Below are 19,021 nucleotides of genomic sequence, written 5' to 3'. Positions count from 1 at the left end.
AGCAGGGAGAGCTTATCTTAATTACTGTATTGGCCTCTAGAAGAATAGCTAGCCTGTTGAGGTACTAGTATTTTGTTGGAGCGGGACCCCTCGCATTGGTAGTAGATAGGCAGTAAATGAATGTGAAGAAGCTCACGTTGGAGCCGTTAGCTCTTCACGAGCAAACCTGAGTGTCTGGCATACAGACAGGCTCTAGGATTACACAGATGGATAGGGGAGAATCCTTGCTGCTAAGGAAGAAAGCACTAAAGAGAATCTACACAGTAGGTTGTTACACAGTACGATTTGATAAATACCACTCTGCTAGAAAAACCTACGTGAAAGTGATTAGCAGTTCTTGGGGTAGGGGAGATGGACCTAGCTGAGTGGTGAAGGACTAGAAAGTGCTTGTCCCAGGAGCCGAAAAGGGAGGATAAAAAGGCACCGCAGCAATTTGGAATATGTGCCAAGACAAGTGCTTTCAGGAAACTTTAAATAATTTGAAATGAGCAGTGATAGTGTGAAGGTAGAGTTCGGTTAGGTGAATTGTTAAAATATGAGAAAAGAGGGAAAATATTAGGGTAAAGTTTAATAGAAGTTAATCGGAAGAAGTATAGGGAGACAGTAACAGCAGTATCACCTTACCGAAAATACTCCCTTTTCCCAGTTTCAGCTTTTGGTGACTGTTGCTAACATTTGTTTTACTGAGGCCAGAAGTGATATTCAAGGTTTCAGCACAATAAAGGTAGCAAGTGTGTGGAGAGGTCAGAGAAGATTAACAGGAAAGAAGGAAAGTAACAATTGGAGATATCCAGGATCTAAGTCAGTAAAAGGGAAGATGAAAGACAAGCTTAGACTATTAAGTGTAACTTGATGGATGAGATTATATCAGTCAGTTCAGTTCAGTTGCTCAGTAGTTTCCGACTGTTTGCAACCCCATGGACTACAGCACACCAGCCCTCCCTGCCCATCACCAGCTCCTGGAGTCCACCAAAACTCATGTCCATTGAGTCGGTGATGCCATCCAACCATCTCATCTACTGTTGTCCCTTTTTCTCCCACCTTCAATCTTTCCCAGCATGAGGGTCTTTTCAGATGAGTCAGCTCTTTGCATCAGGTGGCCAAAGTATTGAAATTTCAGCTTCAACATCAGTCCTTCCAATAAACACTCAGGACTGATTGTAGGATGGATAAGTTGGATCTCCTTGCTGTCCAAGGGACTCTCAAGAGTCATCTCCATCACCACAGTTCAAAAGCATCAATTCCTCGACGCTCAGCTTTCTTTATAGTCCAACTCACATCCATACATTACCACTGGAAAAATCATAGCCTTGAGTAGATGGACCTTTGTGGGCAAAGTAATGTCTCTGTTTTTTAATATGCTCTCTAGGTTGGTCATAACTTTCCTGCCAAGGAGTAAGCATCTTTTAATTTCATGGCTGCAGTCACCATCTGCAGTGATTTTGGACCCCCAAAAATAAAGTCTGTCACTGTTTCCCCATCTATTTACCATGAGGTGATGGGACCAGATGCCATGATCTTAGTTTTCTGAATGTTTAGCTTTAAGCCAACTTTTTCACTCTCCTCTTTCACTTTCATCAAGAGACTCTTTAGTTCTTCACTTTCTGCCATGAGGGTGGTGTCATCTGCATATCTGAGGTTATTGATATTTCTCGTGGCAATCTTGATTCCAGATTGTGCTTCATCCTGCCCAGCATTTCTCATGATGTACTTTGCGTGTAAGTTAAATAAGCAGGGTGATAATATACTACCTTGACGTACTCCTTTTCCTATTTGGAACCAGTCTGTTGTTCCAAGTTCGGTTCTCACTATTGCTTCTTGACCTGCATACAGATTTCTCAGGAGTCCCGTCTCTTTCAGAATTTTCTACAGTTTATTGTGATCCACACTGTCAAAGGCTTTGGCATAGTCAATAAAGCAGAAATAGATGTTTTTCTGGAACTCTCTTGCTTTTTCAATGATCCAGTGGATGTTGGCAATTTGATCTCTGGTTCCTCTGCGTTTTCTAAATCCAGCTTGAACATCTGGAAGTTCACGGTTCATGTATTGTTGAAGCCTGGCTTGGAGAATTTTGAGCATTACTTTGCTAATGTGTGAGATGAGTGCAATTGTGCAGTAGTTTGAGCATTCTTTGGCATTGCCTTTCTTTGGGATTGGAATGAAAATTGACCTTTCCAGTCCTGTGGCCACTGCTGAGTTTTCCAAATTTGCTGGCATATTGAGTGCAGCACTTTCACAGCATCATCTTTTAGGATTTGAAATAGCTCAACTGGAATTCCATCACCTCCACAGGCCCACTTGACTTCACATTCTAGGATGTCTGGTTCTAGGTGAGTGATCACACCATCATGATTATGTGGGTCGTGAAAATCTTTTTTGTACAGTTCTATGTATTCTTGCCACTTCTTAATATCTTCTGCTTCTGTTAGGTTCATACCATTTCTGTCCTTTATTGAGCACATCTTTGTATGAAATGTTCCCTTGGTATCTCTGATTTTCTTGAAGAGATCTCTAGTCTTTCCCATTCTGTTGTTTTCCTCTATTTCTTTGCACTGATCACTGAGGAAGGCTCTCTTATCTCTCCTTGCTATTCTTTGGAACTCTGCATTCAGATGGGAATATCTTTCCTTTTCTTTTTTGCTTTTTGCTTCTCTTCTTTTCACAGCTATTTGTAAGGCCTCCTCAGACGGCCATTTTGCTTTTTTCCATTCCTTTTTCTTGGGGATGGCCTTGCTCCCTGTCTCCTGTACAATGTCATGAACCTCTGTCCTTGTTCATCAGGCATTCTATCAGATCTAGTCCCTTAAATCTATTTCTCACTTCCACTATATAATCATAAGGGATTTAAGTCATACGTGAATGGTCTAGTGGTTTTCCCTACTTTCTTCAAATTTAAGTCTGAATTTGGCATTGAGGAGTTCATGATCTGAGCCACAGTCAGCTCCTGGTTTTGTTTTTGCCAACCGTATAGAGCTTCTCCATCTTCAGTTGCAAAGAATATAATCAGTCTGATTTTGTTATGGACCACCTGGTGATGTCCATGTGTAGAGCCTTCTCTTGTGTTATTGGAAGAGGGTGTTTGCTATTACCAATGCATTCTCTTGGAAGAACTCTATTAGCCTTTGCCCTGCTTCATTCTGTACTCCAAGGCCAAATTTGCGTGTTACTCCAGGTATCTCTTGATTTACTACTTCTGTATTCCAGTGCCCCGTAATGAAAAGGACATCTTTTTTGGGTGTTAGTTCTAGAAGGTCTTGTAGGTCTTCATTGAACTGTTCATCTTCAGCTTCTTCAGTGTTACTGGTCGGGGCTTAGACTTGGATTACCATGATATTGAATGGTTTGCCTTGGAAACAAACAGAGATCATTCTGTTGTTTTTGATATTGCATCCAAGTACTGCATTTCAGACTCTCTTGTTGAGTATGATGGCTACTCCATTTCTTCTAAGGGATTCCTGCCCACAGTAGTAGATATAATGGTCATCTGAGTTAAATTCACCCATTCCAGTCCATTTTAGTTCTCTGATTCCTATAATGTCGATGTTCACTCTTGCCATCTCCTGTTTGACCACTTCCAATTTGCCTTGATTCATGGACCCAACATTCGAGGTTCCTATGCTATATTGGTCTTTACAGCTTTGAACCTTGCTTCCATCACCTGTCACATCGACAGCTGTGTGTTGTTTTTGCTTTGGCTCCATCTCTTTATTGCTTTGGCTTTCGTCTTTCTGGAGTTATTTCTCCACTGATCTCCAGTAGCATATTGGGCACCTACCAACCTAGGGAGTTCATCTTTCAGTGTCTTATCTTTTTGCCTTTTCATACTGTTCATGGGGTTCTCAAGACAAGAATACTGAAGTGGTTTGCCGTTCCCTTCTCCAGTGGACCTCCAGTGGACATTTTGTCAGAACTGTCCACCATGACCTGTCTTGGATGGCCCTACATGGCATGGCTCATAGTTTCTTTGAGTTAGACAAGGCTGTGGTCCATATGATTAGATTGGTTAGTTTTCTGTGATTGTGGTTTTCTGTGATTGTGGTTTTGAGATTATATAGGAGTTGTGATTAATTAAGTTTAATTGGGAGAAAAAATTTAAAAAATTAGGAGAGAAGTGTTTTTCACCACTCTCAAAACGTTTTTTGGAGACTGAGAAAGGAAAACGCCTATAAATGTTGACTTGAACTGAAGTCTGCCAAGGCCATCTAGCCGAAGTAGTTACTGGGGTGTGGTCAACCCTTAATCTTTTAAGGTAACCTGGACAGAAATCTTGAAAGTGAAGTCGCTCAGTTGTGTCCGACTTTTTGCGACCCCGTGGACTGTAGCCTGCTGGGCTCCTCCACCCGTGGGTTTTTCCAGGCAAAAATACTGGAGTGGGCTGCCATTTTCTTCTCCAGGGGACAGAAGTTCTATAGAGTTTTTAATAGGAAAACATATATTTTTATATGCTAAGCTCAGCTTTAAGTGGATTCTCAGCTTCCAGAATACTCTTAAGAATATCTGGAATGCTTTATACATCAAAGTGTAACTCTTTTAACTTGACCATTTAAATCAAAATGTCTAATTTGGAAGTCACTATGTCTCAAAACAAAATTGACAATTTATCAATGTATAATGGCTGTGCTTTGATACTTTAACTGTCGTATCAAAAATAAGCCTGGCATTTATAGCAGAATTTATAAAGCGCTTTACCTTAACAGACAACTGCTCATAAAATAAGACAACAAAAGACCTTTTAAACCTACAACATGAACTCAGCAGGCTACTCATAATGAGATTTCAGAGTTGTGAACATTAACCGTTTCTGTGTATTTAACATTGATAAACCCAGCATGCGTGCTCAGTTGCTTTAGTTGTGTCCGACTCTTTGCAGCCCTGTGGACTGTAGCCTGCCAGGCTCCTCTGTCCATGGAATTCTCCAGGTAAGAATACTGGAGTGGGTTGCCATGCCCTCCTCCAGGGGATCTTCCTGACCCAGGGTTTGAACTCAGGGCTCCTGTGTTGCAGGCAGATTCTTTACTGCAGAGCCAAGGGGGATGCCCCAGACACAGTTTAGGTGTAATAAAATGAAGATGCTTTTAGCAGGCAAGGGTTTTTCTTAGATAAATTCACAGATAATACAATCTGTAAGTAGCAGTTGAGGTGTAAATCTCAAATGTGAACAGTGTGGAAGTAGGTGATACATTTGAATTGTTCTTATAAGCCTTTCACTGCAACAGCAGCAGGAAGAGTGACAGCTAGCAGCTAACATTTATTGAATAACTGCTATGTGTTAACTCACTAGTGGAGAGCCTCAGGAAAATATTAGTAAGTATGATCAGGCATAATGATACAAAAGTATATAGTCGGCATAGTGTTGTAACAGTATCTTTCCTGTGGTTTTTATTTATTTGTTTTACATTTTTCCCATTAATAATGGTCAGTCTTTCCTTTTTGGCTCAGCTGGTAAAGAATCCTCCTGTAATGCAGGAGACCCCAGTTTGATTCTTAGGTCAGGAAGATCCCCTGGAGAAGGGATAGGCTACCCACTCCAGTATTCTTGGGCTTCCCTTGTGGCTCAGCTGGTAAAGAATCTGCCTGCAATGAGGGAGACCTGGTTTCGATCCTTGGGTTGGGAAGATCTGGAGACGGGAAAGGCTACCCACTCCAGTATTCTGGCCTGAGAATTCATAGACTGAATAGTCTGGTCAACACACTTTTGTGTCACTTTGGACTTAAACTGGTCTCCTAATTGGTCTCTCTGGCTTTTATCCAGGCCCATTGTTATTGCTGTTTATTTGTTTTTCTTAAAAGTGTTTTATGATTGTTTCATAGATTTCATATGAGATTCATTTTGGGGAATCATAAAATGAGTACATTCATGCCCCTTTGTGCATCTTCCTGCTTCTGTCTTTTACTCTCTTTCACACACACACATTTTGAGCTTATAATAATGTGTAATACTTGTGTAGCACTCATTATCTGGCAGGCATTTTAAATACTTTTCATATATTAACGTAGCTAATCCTTACAGTAATTTTATGAGATTGGCTTTAGTATCTCCATTTTCAAATGAGCAGAAGAAGGTACAGAAAGGTTAATTCAAAATTATACAACTAGCAAATGTCAGTGCTTTCATATTTCTGTGTAGTATAGTATCTTGATGGGCTTTAGAGTTTTTAGGGTTTGTTCATGTTTGCCAGCTGTAATGAGCTGTCTTGTTGTGATCATCTCTGTATGTTCCACATGTGCAAAATTTTCTCTAGAATGGTAGTTTTCAGAATGGTCTGAAGAATCCTTCCTTACCCAGCCACTTTGTGGGACACCAGATTCTTTATGTACATTGACCAAAACAGGATGAATACAGAAGCAACTAAAATCTAGCAGCCTTCTTTTAAGTCAAGAATTAAAGAGATTTGCAAAAATGTAAAACAGTGCCACTTAATTTTTTGGATGATACAGTTAATTTTTATTCAAAAATTATATTTATGCTAATATGGGTTTATTATTTTTAAGGTAGTAAATATCTTTAAATTTCCTCAGTTTTAATTTTTCATGTGATAAATAGAAACTGATGTAATCCACTTAAAAGGTAAAGTTTGTGGGGGGTCTTAAGCAATTTTTGAGTGTAAGGGCTGCCTGACACCAGAAGATCTGAGAAGCAGTGATTTTACAAGTGATGGTTGGGCTGCAAATTGCAGCTCAATAATAGGTTGTAGTATATGTTCAGAAACTTAGAACACTTTTTTTTTTTAAGAGAAAACAGAGAAAATAATTCAGTTAATAGTTTAATGAAATACTGGGTCATAGAGTAGGTGCATCTTTGGCTTTATTTGGAAATGCTGAATTGCTTCCCAAAGTGATTGTTACTGTTTGCATTCCCATCAACAATCCCCTTTAGTCTATTTTAATAGGTGTATCCTGTTTTAACAGATAATGTTGTGTTTTTTTTGTTGTTGTTGTTGAGAGGTTGTGTGAAGTGATATCCTGTCCTTTGTGCTCCCTCTTCATTGATGAAGATGCATTTTTTTTTTTTTTCCTCATAATTTTACTAGTCTTGTGGGTTTTGTTATTCTCTGAAATGCCCCTTGGTAACTTTTGCCTGCTTTCAATTGGTTTTTCTTTTTTTTAAACTGATTTATAGTCATTCTTTATGTATTCTAGGTGTTTATTATCTATCAGGAGTATTCCAGTACTCTTTGGTTTGTGTTTCTATGATATGTTTTGATTAACAAGAGTTCATTGTTTTAATGTAATAAAACTTACTCTTTCTTTTAGGATTATTATTTTTTGGTTAAATTCTTCCTTGGTTAAGTTCTTCTAAAGCCTTAATGATAGTCTTCCATATTTTTCTCTAGGTATTTTAAAGTTGGGGCCTATTGTCTTTTATTTGTTTGAAATTAGTGTGCTGTGAGGTAGGGATCCAATTTCATGTTTTATTTAAGATGCACAATTATTTCAGCATCGCTTGTTGAAACTCATTCTCTCCCTAGTGGTTTACAATTCCAGCTGTCAGTATATTAATTTCCATATAATGTGGCTGTGTTACTGGGCTCTTTGTCCCATTGTTGTATTTGTCTCTGTGTCTCTACTCACTCTCCTAATGATTTTGATTCTTTTTTTTTTTATTCTTTTTTTTTTTAATCTGAGAGTGTAACTACCTGCCTTGTTCTTCAAGAGAAATGCAGCTATTCTTGGTCTTCTGTTGTTCTTCAGTGGAAATTCTAGAACTTTATTGAAGAGGATAATTCAGTGTTATAAACATTGTGAAGTTTTCCTATTTTGAAAAATATTTATATAATTCATTGAGCAGATTAAGCATTTGGAACTTAAACTCTTAATAAGATGACTATGTTTTTTCAACATCCTATTTTTCTATGCCATCCGGGTGTCCCATCAGTCAGTTCTGACACTACTGGAGATAGTTCAGTGCAAACATGGAGGTTAAGACACCAAGTCCCACAAGACTGGCCCCATTTTAGTTGCCACCTGCAGGTTCCGGATGTCCCCATGGAATCCATTTCTTCCCAGCCAACTGCAGATTAAGGAGTTCTCCTAACTCTCCCCATCACATTCAGTAATTTGCTAGAATGACTCACAGAGTTCAGGAGAACACTACACTTACAGTTAAAACCTTTTTTCTTTTTAAATAAAGGATACAACTCCAGAACAGCCAAATGGAGAGACACACAGGGTAAGATGTAAATGAGCTTCTGTGACCAATCTGGACATTCCTGGGGCCTCATTGTTCAAGAGTTTTTTAATGGAGGTTTCATTATGTGGGTATGATTAATTAAACCATCAGCCATTGGTGATTGAACTCAATCTCTAGCCCCTTCTCTTGAGGGCTGATTGCCTGGTAGGTTTTTGTTTTTTGTTTTTTTTTTTTTGACTATCTGCTCTCAGCCTAAAGCTATCCAGAGGCCCCACTATAACAAAGACAGTCCATCACTTGAGAATTCTAAGAGTTTTTAAAACCTCTGTCAGGGACTAAATATATAGTTTTTATTTTTCCACAGGACATAGAAATGATAAATATATCATGTAGGAATAAGTGTTTTTAAAAGGGTAAGAAGATAGAATGACAAAGGGTGCTACTTTAGATACGTAGGCAGGGAAAAAGTCACTGACAGACTTTTCTGGGGCTTTCTCTTGCTCCTTTATCTGGGACAGAATCTTCTGCCTTTTAACTTTTTTAAATTTATTTTTAATATGGAGCATGTTTGCTGTATCATATTGGGTTGGTTTCTGCCCTACATCAGCGTGAATTAGCCATAGGTATGCATATGTCCTCTCCCTCATGAACCTCCTTCCCACATCTTCTCTAGGTTGTCTCAGAACACCAGCTTTGAGCTTCTTGCATCATACAGCAAATTCATACCATCTGATTTACGTATGGTAATGTATATGTTTCGGTGCTGCTCTCTCAATTCGTCCCAACCTCTCCTGACCGGAAACTGTAAAACTCTTAGAGGAAGACATAGACAGAACATTCTGACATAAATGACAGCAAGATCCTCTATGACCCACCTCCTAGAGTATTAGAAATAAAAACAGGAGTAACCAAGTGAGACCTAATTAAACTTTAAAGCTTTTGCACAGCAAAGGAAACTAAACAAGGTGAAAAGACTTTTGAAAAGTTATCCAAAAGACAGCCCTAAGAGTGGGAGAGAAGAATTGTAAATGAACTAACTGACAAAGGATTAATCTCCAAAATATACAGGTAGCTTAAGAAGACATACAGATAGCTAATAAACACATGAAAAGATGCTCAACATTTTTCATTACTAGAGAAATGCAAATCAAAACTACAGTGAAGTATCACCTCATTGGAGAGAATGGCCTCATTGACAGATGATGGACAGAATGGCCATCATCAAAAAAATCTACACAGTAAATGCTAGAGAGGGTGTGGAGAAAAGAGAACCCTCCTTCACTGTTGGTGGGAATGTAAATTGATACAGCCACTATGGAGAACAGTGTGGAGATTTCTGTAAAAAAAAAAAAAAGAAAGAAAGAAACCTACGAGTAAAACTACCATATGACCCAGCAATCCCACTGCTGGGCATATACCCTGAGAAAACCATAATTGAAAAAGACACAGGCACTTCAGTGTTCACTGCAGCACTATTTACAATAGCCAGGACCTGGAAGCAACCTAGATGTCCACTGACAGATGAATGGATAAAGAAGTTGTGGTATATATACAATGGAATATTACTCAGCCATAAAAAAGAATGAGTTTGCGTGAGTTCTAATGAGGTGGATGAACCTAGAGCCTGTTATACAGAGTGAAGTGAGTCAGAAAGAGAAAAATGAGTATAGCATATTAATGGATATGTATGGAATCTAGAAAAAAGGCCTTTTCATTTTGATTTCCTTTCTGTGATTGTGGTTTTCATTCTGGAGGCTGTGGGAAGGTAGTTCTAGCTTCTTCTGTCTGCTCTCTGGTGGATGAGGCCAAGAGACTTGGGCAAGCTTCCTGATGGAGGGACTGGTAGTGGAAAAGACTGGATCTGACTCTAGTGGGTAGGGCAAACATTCGGTAAAACTTGAATCCCAGTGTCTGCTGGTGGGTGGGGTCTGCTCCACCCCTGTCGGTTGTTTTGCCTGAGGGACCCAGCCCTGGAGTCTACAGACTGTAGGTAGGACTCACCTCCGAGAGAGCTTACGCCAAGGGGCACTCCCAGGCCTGCTGCAGCCAGTGCCCTTGCCCCCTCTGTGAGCCCCTGCCGGCCCACATCTCCCCAGGAGACCCTCCAACGCTAGCAGGTAGGTCTGGTTCAGTCTCCTGGGGGATCTCTGCTCCTTTCCCTGTGCACTAGTGTGCACAAGATTTTGTTTGTGTCCTCCAAGAGTGGAGTCTGTTTCCTCCAGTCCTGTGGAAGTCCTGCAGTCAAATCCCGCTGGCCTTCAAAGTCAGATTCCCTGGGGACTGACTTTGTCAGATCCCTTTGTGAGATCCCCAGGTTGGGAAGCCTGATGTGGGGCTTGGAACCTTCACAACAGTGGGAGAACCTCTGCGGTGTAGTTGTTCTCCAGTTTGTGTGTTGCCCCCCGGTGGGTATGGGATTTGATTTTATCATGGTTGCGTCCCTCCTTCCATCTTGTGGCTTCTCCCTTGCCTTTGGTATCTTTTTGGTGGGTTCCTGCATCCTCCTGTCCATGGTGATTCAACAGCTAGTTGCAGTTTAGTGCTTTCACAGGAAGAGATGAACTCACATCCATCTATTCCACCATCTTGAGCCAATCTCCCCTTACCTCACTAACAGACTTTCGAATGGATAACTGAATGGTGTGTGGAAGGGAGCTTTCTGAGCAGAGTAAATGCCGCAAATGAAAATGGAGTGTCCTGTGCAGTATAGAAATCCAGTATGGTTGGAAAATCTGGGCGGCCGAGGCGGGGGTTGCGGGTAGGTAGTTTAGAGAGAGACTTGTGAGGAATGAGGTCAGTGTCAGCCTGGTGTCAGATAATGTGGGGCTGTGGTAAGAATTTTGGATTTTATTTTGTGACAGAAAGCCATTGGGAGGGTTTTGATTAAGGACATTACTTGAATTAATTTTCTTAATCATAACAACTACTATCTGGAAAATGGAGTTGGGGAGATTGCAGGCAAGAATGGTTCGGGGAGGCTGTTATGGTAGTCCAGACAGAAAGATCACAGAGAATTAGTAGTGGAATTGATGACAAGTTGCAGAGTTTCTGGCTATATTGTGAAGACAGAGACCCAGCAAGATTTACTGAAAGCCTGGATGTGGAATATTTAGGAGAAATGACTCATCCAAGGGTTTTGGCCCGATCAGCTGGGTAGGCAGTGGTACCAATTATTGTGCTGTGTTTATGAGAGGAGTTGGTTTGAGAAGTAGATTCAAGAATTCAGTTATAGACACATTGTTTGGGATACTCATACTGACATCCAAGTAGAGGAAGCACGTAAGAAGATTGATTTGAGTATGGAATTTCAAGAGGGAGAAGTATGTATTCCATATTTAAACTTGGAAGTTATCAGCAAATAGAGGCTTTTTGAAAGCCCTGAGAGTTGATGATATCATCAAAGGTATCCATGTAGATGGAAACAAGAGGAGGAAAGATTAAGCTTTAGAGAACTCCAGCATTAAAGTTAGAAAGAGGAAGGTGAGAGAGAGAGCCGGAAGATTCTAATGGAGACACTGGGGTGTTAGAAGGAAAATCAGATTGTGGTGTTCCTTCCGCTGAAGAAAGTGTTGGGATGAAGTGATCTGCTGTGTCATGTGGGAGATCAGTGAGTTCAGCACTGTGAGTCGTGGGTGAGCTTGAAAGTGTTTTTCTGAATTAGTGAGGACTTGAGTCTGATTATTGTTGAATTGCTAAGTTGTGTCTGACTCTGCAACCCCAGGGACTGCAGCACACCAGGCTTCCCTGTCCTTCACCATCTCCTGGAGCTTGCTCAAAGTCATGTCCATTGAGTCGGCGATGCCATCCAGCCATCTCATTCTCTGTCACCCCCTTCTCCTCCTGCCCTCAATCTTTCCCGGCATCTGCGAATGATCCGATGAGTCAGATCTTCACATCAGGTAGCCAAAGTATTATTATCTTAGGTGTTTATCTACTTCCTTACCATCTTTGTTATTTAGTTGCTCAGTCGTGTCCGACTCTGTGACGCCATGGACTATAACCCGCCAGGCTCCTCTGTCCATGGGATTTTCCAGGCAAGAATACTGGGGTGGGTTGCCATTTCCTTCTCCAACCTTACCGTCTTAATCATTTGTAAAGTACAGTTCAATAATATTAAATATATTCACATTGTTGTGAAACAGATCTTCAGAACTTTTTCATCTTGCAAAACAGAAACTGTAATCTATTAAACAACTCCCCTTTGCAACCTTCCTCAGTCTTACTAATAACCATTTCTACTTGGTTGCTATAAATTTAATTACTTTAAATATCTCATGTAAATGGAATCATAAAATATTTGTCTTTTTGTAACAGGTTTATTTCACTAAGCATAAATTCTCAAGGTTCATCACTATGTAGCATGTGATGGGATTTCACTTCTAAGACTGAAGTACCACAGTTTATTCTTTATAATTTTTAATAGATACTTTGTATATGTAATTATCAGTTTCTTATTTCTTCATTTAATTTTATTTCAGAATAGTTCTTATAATTAATTTTTATAAAGCTGTTTTGTTTTCTGTCTTCCTTTTGTTTTGGGGTGACTCCCGATTCTTTGCTTCAGACTTCTGGCAGCAGATGAGGACAGTGATCCAAAGCATTCATAGTAACACTGACTTTCATTGCTTAAACCCTGATGTTCAAAATGAGGTGACAGACTTAGAAAATGGAATATATTTAGAATTACTAGTCAAAAAATTTTCATTAAAACTTGCCTTTTTATATTAAAAGATTTTTCATAATTTTTGTCAATTGACCCAACCCAAGCAGTATTTTGATGATATGTATGTAACAGATTTTTTTTGAGGTTGGAATTACTTTTATTGGAGTGAGAAATACAAATTTTGAACTGTTCACTTTACAAGGTCTAGTAGGCAATGAATTTAGCAAAGGTGGTTCTCGTTTTTTGATTTGAGTGTTTACTTTTTGCTTTGGTTTTTGGTAAATTATTTATACACAATCCTTCCATTAATATCTGTACTGTGTTTGGTAGTACTAATAAAATTTGTTTTGAAAATCATAAGTTTATTTGCTCATGGTTTATATGTTAATTAAAATGCTTCCTAACCATTGTTCTTTGAATAGTACTTAAATGATAGGATTCTCCTAGGTTGTATGGAGATAAAAGGCTCTCTGTGAAGAATAATACTTAAAGTTATGTGAATATTCATGGTCTTTTGTGAAAGCTCTGGCGGTATTACATATTTTAAGAATTGAAAGACACCCTATTTTCCAGCCACCTCCAAAACTTGATGTCACTTTGACCAAACGTTTGAAAAATGCAAGCTGTTAGCCCTAGTTGTGTGTGAACAGGCTTTGCACAGCAGAGTAACACTGATCTGAGAACTTGCTGAGATTTGTCTCCTAGCCTTTCCAAGCCCTTTTCCCTCACTTTTAGTTTTCACAGCCATAGAGTGTGTTTTGTATTTGCTTTCTTAAATCAGCTGCAAAATTGCATGGCTTTTATCGTAGAAATACAGTCCACCATTTTTAATAATAATTAGATAAAATATGGTTATTTTGATGGCCTCTGTTTATCCCAGGAGGCATTGTACTGTATCGTAAATATTCGTTGTTCCTTTTTACTTTTCTGGACACAGGCTATTGTGAGTATACTTTATAATCATAGTTCCCCAAAGGTAAGAGTTGAGAACCTGGTTTCCTGTGGCTATTTGAGTAAAAAAAGTGGATGTCAGAGTTTTGAGCAGCTAGGAGTCATATCTTCCACTTGAGCTTTTCCCACTCTGGGTCTTTCAACCAACACTTCACCTACAACAAGCAAAAAATTATGCACTGAAAATCATCATATAAAACATAATCCCAAATTAAACAATGTGACAAAATGATGTAAATGTGGAAATAAAGTTTTATATTTAGGTGTTTGATAAGACTTAATGTTTTCTAGTGGCTCCTCCCTTTTTTCCACCCTAATTGAATGTAAAATTTTTTAGATAAGGACTGTACCTTATTTTCTTTGTACCCCCAGAATTTTGGATATTTGATAGATACTTAGGAAGTATGTAGTTGACTGGGAATAGATTAATTTAGTCACTTTGTAGCAGTTCCTGATACTATAAGAAGATAGTATTTACTTTTCTGAATATATATCTTACAGTACGTATTTTTGAAAGAAACTATTAAATTCATTGTGAGTACCACGTTTAAGTATTTCTGTGGAGCAGTTGTATTCAAGTTATGTGAACATTATTTCTTTTTTATAGTATTTGGCATATGGCTACATTTAGACATTGACGTACTTTAAAAGTTTTATTATTTTCGAGTAATGATTGAATTCTGTTGTGTATGATCATTGACTTTTATTTCTTCTTTTGTCGCTATCAGTGGAACATACGTATATATGCATAATATATGTGATTTAAAATTTTGAAAGGTAATTTCACATTTTTATTTTTCAGAACATCTTAGCAGAACCATCAAAGTCTAATGGAAGTATGGTTCGCCATTCCTCATCTCCATATGTAGTATATCCACCCGATAAGCCTTTCCTTAACAGTGATCTGCGACGCTCCCCAAATAAGCCTACATTTGCCTATCCGGAAAGCAACAGCAGAGGTAATAGAGCCTAACAAAGCAGGTGCTGCCTTTGTGTGTTTGATGTTGTTTAGGTGCTCAGTCATGTCCAACTCTTACGACCCCATGGACTATAGCCCACCAGGCTTCTCTGCCCATGAGATTTCCCAGGCCAGAATAGTGGAGTGGATTGCCATTTCCTTCTCCAGGGGATCTTCCCAACACAGGGATAGAACCTACGTCTCCTGCATTGGCAGGCAGATTCTTTACCACAGAGCCACCATGGAAGCCCTTTGTGTGTTTACTCAGTGCTTAAACCTCTTTATTTATGTTTTCAATTTATTTTAAAATTAGTGGAAAGTAAATGTCCCTCTTCCTGTTTTGTGTTTTTTAATCTATTTAGTTGCAATAGGTCTTAGTTGCGGCATGTGGGATCGTTGCAGCATACAAACTCTTTGTTAGGGCGTGTGGAATCTAGTTCTCTGTTAGAGTGTGTGTGTGTGTGTTTGTGTATGCGCGGGCATGTGTGCTTAGTCGCTCAGTTGTGTCCGACTCTTTGAGACCTAGGCCCCTACACTGGGGGCATGGAGTCTTAGCTGCTGTACCACCAGGGAAGCCCTACCCATTCCTGTTTTTAACTTCCTCAAAATATTTTGTGTTTCTTTTGTTCCCTGAGTAAACATCATCTATTCATTAGGACTAAGTTATGAATTATCTAGGACTGTTCTTTTCATTTCCAGCACCACTTAGGAGCCAAGACTTGTGTTTTGCTTCTGAAATGCCCCCCAAACTTACTGGTCCTGTCTCTTCTTTCTCATTGGTTTGGTTCAGGTTTTCATCATTTATTGCACTGATGATTGTGATACAGCCTTTACTCATCCCCAGTGAACAACATTGCTGCCACTTGCTGTTTTTCATCATCTCCCGCTTTAAAAGTTTCAGCATCTCTCCATGCCTTAAATAATTAAATAACACTTGTAGATTTCTTATAACCTGGACTGTGCCTGCTTTACCAGTTTCATCCCTGTCAGCTCCTCCATTCTTCCTTACCCACACATCCTTTGCTCTACTTTGAAATATATTTTTTTCCTGAAACTTACCATCTGTATTAGTTTTCTTGCTGCCTTAACAAATTACCACAAATTTAGCAGCTTTGAGTAACCAAAATGTATTGTCTCACAGTTTCTGTAGGTCAGAAACTTGAATGAGCTCAGAAGGGTCCTCTTTTTAGGGTCCTGTGACGCAGAAATCATGGTGTTGACTGGCTTGTGTTCCTTACTGCAGAGTCTAAGGTGCATCTTCTGCTAGCTCATTCATGTTCTGAGCAAGTTCAGCTCCTTGTTGTTGTAGAACTGAGGTTCCACTGTCTTGCTGACTTTCGATCAGGGCCAGTCCTTACTGTCTGCATTCTCGCACTTTTCTTAAGGTTCCCTGTAGGAATGGTGGATCAAGGCTCTCATACTTCAGATCTCTCTGACATCTCCTGTCCGCTTTTAAGGGTTCATGTGTTTAGTTACATTGAGCCCACTCAAATCATCAAATAATTTCGCTATGTGAAAGGTCCGTAACTTTAATTACCTCTCCCACAGTCTGTTTTGCCATATAACAGGTATTCAAGGCTTCTTGGATTAGGACATAGGCCTCCTTGGGTGTCCTTTTCTGCTTGCCATGCCAGCCACATTAAGTTGACAAGCGTTTCTCACGCTGTACCCTCTAGTGAAATTTTCTGTTGTAGAATTATACTCTTTCTCTGAAACCGAGGTTATATATTTCTTCTGAGAAGTCTTCTCTACCAGCGTCCTCAACACATGTCTCTCTCTGTCCCCTCAGATGTCTCCTCTGAACCCTCTTGGGCCTTTGTTCATGTCTCATAGCCTTCACCTTTGTGTTGGGGGTGATGGTCTCTGTCTCTAACCATCCTGTGTTAAAAGTCGGTATCATTGGATCGATACCAAAAACAACAGTAAAACTATAATGGATCTTACTGATGATCCTGGGGCATTGCTAAATAGTTCATAACACCACATTCCTAAGGAATAACAGAAACTTGCTCCCTTCCATGTTCTTTTTTCTCTTGTTTCCTTCCTTCTTCCTCTCCTTCTTCCTGCCCTCTCTCTCATTCCTGAAAGCCACTTAGTACTCACAAGCAGAATTTAGCTTCATTGTGAACACACTGGATAAAACCCTTACTAACTCTTCACTCTTAAGAAAATTTGCCCCATTTAATTTTTCTTATTCTCAGTAATTTGCTTTTCTCTGAACTTTAAAAAAAAAAAGGTTGCTTTCTTTTTAATACGAATGTAAAGATCAGAATTATATGTAACATCATGATGTAATGTCATGATAATATCGTGACATCTTATTCTTAGACTTTGTGTTCCTGCGAGAACTCTGGCATGTTTTTGTGTGTGCTTATTTTTTTAAAGAAATTATTACTAAAATTTAATTGATTTTTGCTCCACTGTGGATTTCAGCTATTTGTTTTTTGCTTTTTGGGGTGTTTGAAAGTTATACAACTTCTGTTATTTTTCTAAATTGCCAGTCTTTATCTGCTGTATTTTGATGAGTAGGACTTTATCAGTTGTTTTATCAACCATTAAATTAGCAATTTCTTTATCATCATCATTGAGATACAGTGTCTTTTAAGATGTTTCTGGGTAGAAATCCTTAAAAAACACTTATATTTTTAAAATTCTTAAAAGACCTCAGATTAAATTTATTTCAGCAAACAGTTTCAAGGCCTCATTATGGGCTAGAATTTACATTCATAACCATACTTGGATACTGTTATCTACCTCATACTCCATTATACAGTCAGTGCATAGTTTACAAAATGGTGTTATTGTGAGATTAATTTTTAAGATATTTGCAATGCATTTCTCAGTTGAAACAAAAGGGTACCTAAACTAATTTGCAAACACCTGTTTAACCCATATGTGAGTAAAATATAACACTTCTTTTATCTAGAAAATCATTAGTAAGTATAATTTTGCCACGATACAAATGATTAAACACAATTTAAAAGCATGAAAAGAATAAAATGCAGTAACATTTCAGACAAAGCAAGTATATTTCATTTAAACCTCTCAGAAAAACTATATAAGGTGGGTATATTGAAAATGACTGATGAAAAAACATCTCAAAGCTGGTCACTTTCACATAGGCAGTGTCACAACCATTTTTCTTCCCACTTTTTCGCCAGTTTGTAGAACGAACCTTCAGATACTTACTGAAAGAGTGAAGGCTTATTTTAATGGATACTCACTATGATAAACTTTTTCTTTTCTACTTAGTAAATGTTTTTTTCCTCACTAATACTTGAGAGGGGGGAAACTAAACCTTTTTTAGTTTAGTTATGGTTTAGCATTTTCATTAATAAATGACCATTTCACTTTGCTATCTGAAAATCACTTTGAAAGTATAATTTGACTAATGCCATGGAAAGACATAATTAAACTGTCTTGTAATTCTCACATTAATTTTAAACTTTAGTTAGAAAAGAAATGAACAAATTCAAAATTATTACTGACATCAAAAAATGTACTATGACAACATCATTCCAAAGACTTCAGTATAACTTAATAGCTCATGTTATTCAGTACGTTTCAAGTGATAGTAATGTGACCAATGGCTTAGATGCTTGAAGCTAGATAAGTAGCTATAAGACAGTTCTACTAGGCCAGTGCCTTCTGACCTTTCACATACCATAGTACCTATGGACAGTAAAATGGTAATATGTGTACAGCAGCTGAGATAAACTGGTAGGGCTGATGGCAGCTAATCTGAGGTCTTTTGTTGTCCCAAAACAAAAGACCTTTTTGTTGTTATTCCCCTTAAAAACTGAGAGAAAACCCATTTTGATGTATCTTTTACAAATTCAGCAATATTGGGACCAATAAAGGAGTCAAATTATAGCTGTTCTGTTAGATATTGATAACAATTTACTGTGCATCTGATTGTTCTCTTTTAAAGTGTTGGTTCTCAGATTTTTATTTATTTTTGGTCTAGGAAACCCATTACATGTGTATGTAAGTTTTTCAGTGAAGACTATTTTCCCAAATTTAAAAAACATACTACAAAGAGTAACATTTTATTTTACACTGTGTAAATGTCTTATTTCTGGCTTAATAGAAGATGGCTTGACTCGCATATCTTCTTTTGCATTCCACTTATGATGATAAATTATTTTGATTAAAGTGTGTGAGAAAGAAAATCTGGCCTTGCACAGGCATGCAGTTGGATAAGGAGTAAAATTTTAATACCGTTCTAACAATTTGTAGCTATTCTTCTTGGATACTTCATCGCAACTTGGCAAATAATAGTTTCTTAAAATTTTGTTGCAATGTGGGTTATGGAAAC

General features: G+C 38.5%; 1 protein-coding gene across 1 annotated transcript in view; it reads left to right on the top strand.

Moving 5' to 3' along the window:
- The window catches only part of CEP57 (centrosomal protein 57), a 48,958-nt gene that overhangs the window by 1,101 nt on the left and 28,836 nt on the right, over positions 1–19,021 (top strand). Inside the window, exon 2 of the mRNA XM_061143768.1 lies at positions 14,548–14,704. Within this exon, the coding sequence (XP_060999751.1) occupies positions 14,548–14,704 (157 nt within the window). The remainder of the gene's footprint in view (positions 1–14,547; positions 14,705–19,021) is intronic.

Source organism: Dama dama, chromosome 1 (assembly GCF_033118175.1).
Source record: "Dama dama isolate Ldn47 chromosome 1, ASM3311817v1, whole genome shotgun sequence".
NCBI lineage: Eukaryota > Metazoa > Chordata > Mammalia > Artiodactyla > Cervidae > Dama > Dama dama.
Note: the sequence above shows the minus strand (reverse complement) of the source record. Positions and strands in the feature narration are given on the sequence as shown.